General features: G+C 38.1%; 1 protein-coding gene across 1 annotated transcript; it reads right to left on the bottom strand.

Moving 5' to 3' along the window:
• Positions 1–2949: 2949 nt before the first annotated feature.
• On the bottom strand, positions 2950–6635 carry psmd14 (proteasome 26S subunit, non-ATPase 14). Its single transcript, XM_006780390.2, has 11 exons — positions 6514–6635; positions 5665–5727; positions 5340–5411; positions 5133–5252; positions 4898–4968; positions 4535–4685; positions 4271–4378; positions 3656–3730; positions 3447–3572; positions 3268–3330; positions 2950–3126 (listed from the first exon to the last, which is right to left on the bottom strand). The coding sequence occupies exons 2-11, from the start codon at positions 5710–5712 to the stop codon at positions 3028–3030; spliced, it is 933 nt and encodes a 310-aa protein (XP_006780453.1). The 5' UTR covers positions 5713–5727; positions 6514–6635; the 3' UTR covers positions 2950–3027.
• Positions 6636–9279: the final 2644 nt, after the last annotated feature.

Raw genomic sequence — 9279 nt, 5'->3', positions numbered from 1 at the left:
ATCAATTATTAAGAACGCCAGGCTTTTACTGATTTCCTGTTGGCTTGTCATTAATTTTTCATTAATTTAGGTCAAAGATCTTGAAAGGGTACTCCAGCTTCCTCCCACTATCCAAAGATATTTAGTTAGGTCAACTAGTGATCCTGAATTGGACATTGAGGTGAATTTGAGGGTGAATTATTGTGTGTGTGTGTGTGTGTGTGTGTGTGTGTGTGTGTGTGTGTGTGTGTGTGTGTGTGTGTGTGTGTGTGTGTGTGTGTGTGTGTGTGTGTGTGTGCGCGTGTGTGTGTGTGCGTTAGCTCTGTGATGACCTGGTGACCAGTCCAATGTGTGCCATGCTTCTCACTGTATGACAGCTGGACGAGGCTTCAGTTCCCAGCAACCAGGAACTGGACAAGCAGTTGAGAAAACAAATGCTTTCCAGTCATCTGCACAGCTGTAAAATACATCTTGGAATGTCATGTTTTTGATATCAAACTCTTTTGAATTATTTGTAGGCTTGCTTTGTCATTTGTCTTTGAGTGTGCTGTTTAACTGAACAGCCCTTTTTTATAAAAAATCATTTTTCACAGCTTTGGGTTGCAGAGATTTTGGTGAGGAGCAAAAATGACGTAGCCTGAAATACCTTAAGGTTGACAGAAGGGCAGGAGACCATGACTGTCATAACTATCTGTCCAGTTAGTATATATTAGATAGAGAGGAGCGAGACCATATGCTCCACATTCTTCGCCATCACTGGAGTTGATGTGATATATGTTGTTTGTCTGGCTGAGATCCTGTGAACCCATTGTCTTTTTTCCCTTTTTAATGAACTAAGACGAGCATCGGCTGTTAGGCTCAGCTTTTGCTGTTAGAAAATGAGTTCTCCCACACATATACACGCCTTTGCATAAGCTGAGAATGAGGTCTTTGTCAAGATGCTATATGTTCAGCCACATAATTTGTAAACTTTACAGTTCGTGCAGTCTCTCAGTTCATACCAAGGTCTAGTAATACATCATTACTTTATTTGTTCCTCCTTTCTAGAAAAGCTGTTATCTGTGCAGTTTCTTTTCCATGTCCTCGCCGCTGATTCACATACGAAGTGACGCAAATGTCAGCAGAATCACACTAAAAAGGACCTTTCAATCTCACTGATTAGTCTTTTTCTAAAAACAGGGAAACAGAATTATTACACATATTTTTCCTGTAAACTGACTTTGTGCAAACAAGTCTTGCCTTGGTCAAGAAAAACCTTTCACAACATCTGGCCAGTTATCACTGTCAAAGTCTACAACTGAGAGATGCTTTCATAAATGCAAGTACAAAGGGTTTACCACAAGGTGCAAACTGCAGAGCTGTACTCTACAACAAATAGGTCAGCTTAGACTTTCCCAGAAAACAGAGTCTGCACAGTTCTGGAAAAATTCTTTGAACAGATGAAACCAAGATTAACTTGTACCAGAATGGCAGGGAGTGAAAAGAAGATGACGAAAAACATCCTGTAAAACATCTGTCAGTGTTGTGGCATGAGCATGTGTGGATGCCAGTAGTATTTGTTTAGTGGCAGTTTTTATGGATGATGTGACTGCTGATAGAAGTCACAGGATGAACTCTGAAGTGTTCAGAGCTGTACTCTCTCCTCAGATTGAGCCAAATGCTGCAAAAGTGATCCCACGGCACTTCACAGTGCAGATGGATAATGGCCGAAAGCAAAATGTGAAAGCAACACAGGAGTTTAAAAGGACACAGAAATTGGATACTCTTCAATGTCCAAGTCAGTCACCTCATTTCAACTCAACAAAGCATGCTTTGCAGCTTCTGAAAACAAACCTGAAGGCAGAGAGGTCCACAAACAAGCAGCACTTGAAGGCGGTGAAAAATATATTAATGGTCCAATTAACTTTGATCTCCTGAAAATGGAACCCTTCATATAAAAAAATGTCAGTCCAAAACTTTTTTTAAAACCCCGCAAAATAAAGCTTCAAATTAAGTCTGCGCCTCACAAATGGTTTGATTTCTTTACTTCCATAAGTACAGTACAGAGGAAAAAAAAGAATTAAAGTTCTCTCTGTGTGGATAAGAGCGTATGCATATGAACCTTTGTTTCTTCATTAGTTGAATTATGTAAATGTATTTTATATAAGAGCATTATAGTTTTGGGGATTCTCAACCATTTCAACAGAAAGAGCTGTAGACCCTGAGGAAGGAGCCCATTTTTTACCAGGTCAGCAGTCAACTGATTTTAATACTGAAGGTGGGGCTGTTGGCCCTGTGGCATGTAACCCTGTCCCCATCTAATGGTCAAGAGAGGCGTTACATGAACATACAGTCTCTGCTGAGTCAGCTCAGTGATATTAGAAGCTTCGGCACAAAAGAACAAAGTTGTTTGCCCTCTGTGATGTCTGTAAAATATATTCTGATAAAAGCAGTAACTTCATGGTAGGTTTTTTTTTCCACTTTTTGTTTTAAGCTACTGAAACCTCCAACAACGGAAAACATCTGGCTGCTAATACTTGAATGTTCTGTAAAGGCTACAGTTGAGCATCAGGAGTAAGGTGGTCATGTATATTGTGCTGGCACTTATTTATCAAATGTTCAGAGTTGTTTTTACAATCTGTTTTAGAATAACTGATTAATAGACTGCACTGCTTGGTGCAAACAGTCAACCGGACTCCAGTTTCTGACAGATTACATCAGCTATAAAACCTAATCTGACATTTCTGGTTCTTTCCAATAAATAGTCGGGTATGTTTTTGCTTATTTACAAGTGGGCACTTTTTGCATCGCGTCATCTGACAGGTTACTGTTCTTATATTTGTAACATTGTCTTGGATTAAGCTTTTCCAAGTGCCCTGCGTTAATTAAACTAGATTTCTCCCTGTGGTGTATTTGCTGTGGTTCAACTTCCCTCAGTAACTGTTAACAAGTTCAGTTTACTACAAGTCAGTCCAGACACAAGCACAGGAATTACTGTCATACATACATTTATTTTATATAAAAGAAAACAAGGGTTGTAATATTAACAGTTATACACACACAGCCCAATCACTGGAAAACTACTGTATCCAACATGGCAGCTAGGCACTGAACAATGTTGGATGTCATTAAAACATCTACGTGCTCCTCCAAGTGCCTCTTGGGATCCTGTAGATTAAATAACAAAAAAAAAAAAAAATTTAAATTAAAAAGATGAAAAATGTAAACCACAGGGTCAAGATTTTCAGATCCTTTTTGAGAATCCCCTGGTTTCAATAAAGTTTATAATAAATACAAACAAAAATCTACCTGTTTTCCAACATTCTTGATTGCCAGCTGCTCAGGGGTCATTTTGTCCTCTTCTTCAACGGCCTGAGGTGGAAATATGACAGTATGTCAGTATTGTGGAACAGCATGGTAAAAAAATAATAAAAATAAAATAAAATAAAACATTATCTGCTGCTGAATTACACTATTTCAAGTCATACCTTATTGTAGTTCTTAGCCAGCTCCAGCATTTCTTTGACAATGGTCTCGTTGTGCTTGCAGTGCTCGCTGTAGTCCTGCAGGGTCAGACCCTCCATCCAGCTCTTCTTATGCAAGTTCAACAGCATCTGAATAAGAAAAGTCATGTTTAATATGTTCTACCACAAATTTAAAAAAGCAATAACTTTTTAATAGGTTGTGAGACTCAAACCTTCTGCTCCAGCTCATTTTTCCTGTAATTGATGGTGATGGAGTAGTAGTGTCTGTTGAGTCCGTGAATCAGGGCCTGAAAACACAAGAAGCATCAAGTTTAGCATTTTTTTCCTTTTTGGATAATGTCAACAAACATTGCACAAAAAAATCCTAACACTGGATTTGTTTTGATTTTTTTTTAATCCTCTTTAGAACTTTTACACTGATTTAGTTTCAATACAATGGCTGGAAATGAAGTGTGATGAATGGCGGGACGCACAGCTGTTCCTGTTCTTCACATCTCTCTGAATGCAACCTTACTAGTGCCAACTGCCTCAGGTATATGCTGTTATGCAACGATTTAACTGCATGTAAATAAAGTTAACTGAATTGTGTTTGTTCATGTTATAACAAGCTGATTGTTGAGGGTAACTGAACACTAACAACAAAACATCAAACAGCTGATGTTATCTGTAAATATTCAAAGAAAACTCTGAACATAATTTTATGGAGAAGCATGAGTGACTATTACTTTGCATATGATGTTCAGAAACTGGAGATAACAATACATTTTGCTACTGTTAGGAGATTTTAAGAAAAAAAACATGTTCTAAGAACAAAAACAGCAGGTTACCTGGATTGAAGGCTTGTTCAGATGACCCAGGTTGGATGTGGTTTGTCTTGGTTCATGACCCAACACCATCATGTTGGCATTGATCAATCGGAAGGCATCAATAACAACCTGAAGATGACAGTGGAGGAAAAAACATTTCACAATTAAACGATCATCATCACTAATTCATTATGAATTCTCACTTAATAACTAACCTTGTGCGCTGCACTTGAAATAATAAGAGGCTGATTAGAGGGTTTCTCCTTGGTACCCACTCATCCCTACCTTCCCTTTGACGCTCTGAATTGGATCAACGACCACTGCGACAGCTCGCTCTGACAGGGCCTCAAAACTCTGCTGTGTGTTGATGTCCACACCAGATAACCAACAACCAAACCCAGGGTGACTGTGGTACCATCCCACCACCATCTCTGGTCTGTTAAACAGCACAGGAAGAGGACAGCAGACATATGTGAATATGATTTTAGAGACATTTAATGGAAAAAATTTTTTATAAAAACTTTTCATTTTCTCTTCTAAGCCTTCACTTTATGCATCAATTACTAGCTAAGCAGGTATTTGATCAAACTATCCTTTTGAAAATGAGTTTTTATTCATTATATCTAGTCTCAAGTATTAGCGTGTTACCTGCCGGTCTGCTTTAGCATGTCCAACATCTTGGCCTGAAACACAGGATCCACTGCTTCGACACTCACACCCTGTGAGGCACAAAATTGTGATTTTGTGAAAAAGTATAAAGTCAACATTAATCATCACAAATTTATTTCAAAATTGGTCATATCATGATACAAACAAGGTGTTTATTATCCAACTGTGCACTCCTTGGTAATCTAGAGGACGGGATTAGGACAAATGAACTTACCGTTCCTGACTGTGGCATGGCAAACACATCAATCACTCGCACTGTGTAGTCATCAACAAATTCTCCCAGCATCAATCCCATGACCTCCATGGGTACACCAGCACGCCCATGTTTCAACATCTGAGGAATAGCATGAAAAGTCATCGAGATGGGGTTTTTTATGGACATTATATATTTACTGCTGATGATGTGGTGCAGAGGTGTTACCTTGAGTAGGGCAAGAGAGGAGATGTACACCTGCTCTGCTGTGTCCACAGCAGGTGCATCTGTTGGGGGGCCCTGAGGAGGCGGAGCAGTGTTTTTTTATTAGTTCAGGCTTTCGTAAGACAGCAGCAGCTTTTACTATTCACCACATTCCAGGTATCAGTTAGATTTTTAGAGCATACAATGTGCATATGCATTATATTTTTTCTGGTAATATTTATTTTAATGGCAGTAACCATCTGGTAAAACCTGCAGCAGACAAGCACTCCCCTTTAGCCGGTGTTTTTTCTATGTAATGTAGTTATACTGTTGGTTATCTTTATGTTACCTGGCCAAGACCTGGCATTCCACCTCCGAGCCTAAGCAGCCGGTCCATACTGAGATGTGTTAACTGAGAAACAGAAACAAACAAACAAACAAAAAAAACCTTTGTTAAAGTCGTGATCAGGACACGGTTTGTGAAGATAAAGAGTTATATGTAATAGTTCCTTGAGTCCACATTTATTCAAAGCAAACTTATAGAGATTAGATTTTACTCTGTTTGGACAATCTCCAAATTAATAAGATTACCTATATATCACCTAAGTCTAAATTTATATTTAACTGCTAACATTAAAATAAATGTACCTTATACATATTTTATTTTTATATTTTGGTTATATTTTGTTTTTATGAGATTAGACGTTATGTATACAGTGTACGTAGGCCTAACAAGTAAACTCGAGTAGAAAATTCGGACTATTTCTAAGCTCTGTGTGCAGAAAATGAGCTAAACTGCACTGTGAGTAACACAAAAAAATACATTAATTAATCAAATATCCATATTCCGCAGAAAGGCTAATGACAGTTAGCTTCAATGTGCTAATTCACCCACAATCGTCAAACGCAATACGGCAACATCATAAGCCTGATAAAACATTATCGGCTCGTATGTTTTAATTAATGTATCACTACATGCCTGTGGCTGATGACTATAGTTTTAGCTTGTTTACTGTTTTAAGCTGCTTTTAGCTGAGTTCACGGACACAATTAGCGTGATGCTAGCGCTAGCCTGTTTGTGCTAACTTAGCCTGCACCGTTTAGTACAAGAAAATGATTAACAAATTGTTTACAGTAATCCCCTTTCATCAGATTTAATGACTTCTGTGAGCTGTGTTGAACGTCTGCCTCCACTTACCTGCTGTCAGACCTGTGTGGTATTCAGAAGAGTTTGTTTTTCTGGTCGTAGCCGAAACAAACCACCCGGCTACAATGAATCAGCCAGAATCGTCTTTTTTCCACAGAGTAACTGTCGCACTAATGACGTATATTGGTGGAGCCCAATGACTGTAGAAAACCGTTTTCTACAGTCATTGGTGGAGCCCGACTGGCAGTTGCAACATTGAGACACTAGAGGGAGCCACAGTTATGTATGTGAAGTCATTTAGGACAACAAATCGATTATGTACAGAATTCGACAACAACAAGAATAAGAATAACCAGATTTATACCAAATTTCTTTATAATCTATTATTTGCATTAACTTTTCTGTTAATCTAACCAGCTGAATTATGGCTACTTATATATCAGCTCATCTTTCTGTCAATAAAAACATATTTTTGAAGTCATTTACATACCCTCATCATGGACATGACTGTCATGTTAATTTTGGACACCAATAAACATACACATCAACTTATATTAAAATGTCTATTAACAAGCAGCACCTTGACCAGATGCTTTTGCTAGCCATCAAGTCAACCCAAACTAACAGTAACCAAGTTTGAACTGTCGCACTGTTTTTGATGTAATTAGATTTGAAGAGAAGTGGAAGAATTTGGAGGTAGCCCCTCATTATTATTCTTCCATCCATTTTGTGCAATTTACCACTGACAGCAAAACAGCCCCAGAGTATGACGCTACAACCACCATGCTTGACAGTCAGTCCATTTTTTTTAGTTTGAAAGCCTCACCTTCACTCCTCAGTACCTACCTACCTCTTGTCACTTTATCTCATGTGACTAAAAGGCGTTTTGCTTGCTTTAGATTTTTTTGGAGCAGGGGCTTCTTTCTCTCTCTCAGCCCATGGACATGTAAAACTAGCTTCACTGTGGACAGTGACGCTGGTTTTCCAGCAGCTTTCAGTTAATAGAAGGCGTGAGCCTTGGTTTCTGAACATCCTAACCAATTTACTCTCATCTGAGGGCGAAAGTTTCTTTTTCCAGAACTTGCCAAAGTGGCAACACATTCAAATTACTGATAATCCTGGAATCTGCAGCTGTTTACAAATGGCCCAAGAGACCTTCCCAACTTGTGTAACTCTAGAATTCTCTTTCTTAGATCTTCACTGAGATCCTTGGATGTTCCCATTGCTCTAAGTGTTGATCAATCCAGTGAGTGCTGTCAAACAAATCCTTTTTATGTATTTTCTAAATGTAATGAATCTAACCAGTTGCTACCTCTAGCCCTCACATCAGTATCATTTCTATGGAAAACAGTAGTGTATAAAGTAAATAGTATTTTTATATAAAGGCTGAAGACTGCTGTGATGTTTTCATGGTTTCTCCTTTTTCAGCAATCAAGCATTTCATTGCTCCCAAAGGAGCCGCAAATGCTGAGCCAAACCACACCATTACTGGAGTTGTGAAAAAGCTTTTCTGTTTGTTTCCTGTATTCTAGCCAGACAGGAGCCAGTTCTACAGAACAACTCGTATGATCTCACCCAGCACCGTTACTAGCCACACTGCGACGCTAGACGTGTCAGCTGCCACGCTGATGGCGCCAAGGGGGTATTTCAAATTCCCTAATTCTTTGGTGGATGTGGACAGAGCAGATAATCATCTACATTCCTCAGCCCCTCCCTCTTCAAACCCTCAGGACCCCCTGCTACATCAACACAGTTCAATACACTCAGCAGTCTTAACCAGGATGTGCTTCCTTATGATGGGTTTCTCTGACCTTTGGGATCCAGGGCTAAATTAGTAGGGCATATATTATTAACTTTGCCTCAAAAGTACATTGTTTCAGGGCTTTCTGCTGGCTTATTGTTTGTTATAGTTTTAATACACACAGTCATTATTCTACCAAAAATGATGATGAAAACAGGGAAAGAAGAAATTCTTAAAACATCTGGAGGAATTATTCAGAAAACTAAAAATAAATTCTATGGAACAATCGACCTACTGGATATTTTAATTATTTATAAAGAAGAGCTTTAAAAAAAAAGTAGAATGAAAAAATACACAGATTTGACTCATCTACATTTGAATCTTTTGTGAAACCTCATCTGTCACCAGAACATTGGATGTATTGGGTTTATTAATCAAACATGGCCTAACTTCATAAAAACAAGTGCACAAACACATTTATGAAAACAAATGGTGCAGCTGACTGTTCAGATAGGAATGATTGGACTTTTTAAGTCACATCAGAAGTGGCTTGTAACTCAAAACCAGCATGAAACCTTAATCCTACCAGCAGAGGAAATAAGGAAGAGAAATTTGATGCTTTAAGAGCTTCCCTGCACCCTGATGGGATTTGGATTTAGAGCTGCTTTATAAATCTCCAGCAGGACTTGCAGCAGGATGACTACTAGAGGCAGGCACTGCTTTGAGCCTTTAAACATTTGTATGTGAATGCAAAATGAGTGTAATTAGATCAAAGTAAAAAAGGTAAAATGGGTGCTCTAAAAGTTAGAACCAACAAATCCACAACACACATCTACATGTGTGTGGTCTCTGATACCATTTCCTCCTTTTTTCCTCCTTTTTATATGTGCAAAAACCTCTTGGTAATGGTTCAGCTTGGGCCCGGGCTTGTATGCCATCATTTTCCTATTTTCCCTTAATAATAATAATAATAATAATAATAATAATAATAATAATAATAATAATAACTATTATTATTATTATTATTATTATTATTATTATTATTATTATTATTATTATTATTATTATTATTATTA

This window comes from Neolamprologus brichardi, chromosome 1 (assembly GCF_056152115.1).
Source record: "Neolamprologus brichardi isolate AB-2024 chromosome 1, ASM5615211v1, whole genome shotgun sequence".
NCBI lineage: Eukaryota > Metazoa > Chordata > Actinopteri > Cichliformes > Cichlidae > Neolamprologus > Neolamprologus brichardi.
The sequence above is the reverse complement of the archived record's forward strand: the minus strand, read 5'-3'. Positions and strand labels throughout refer to the sequence as shown.

Coding starts and splice junctions, on each gene's coding strand:
- psmd14 (XM_006780390.2), bottom strand. CDS start 5,712: ATGGACCGGCTGCTTAGGCTCGGAGGTGGAATGCCAGGTCTTGGCCAG. Junction 5,253..5,339: donor CCTCTCTTGCCCTACTCAAG/GTAACACCTCTG, acceptor GCTATTCCTCAG/ATGTTGAAACATGGGCGTGC. Junction 4,686..4,897: donor ATGCTAAAGCAGACCGGCAG/GTAACACGCTAA, acceptor GCTGTTTAACAG/ACCAGAGATGGTGGTGGGAT.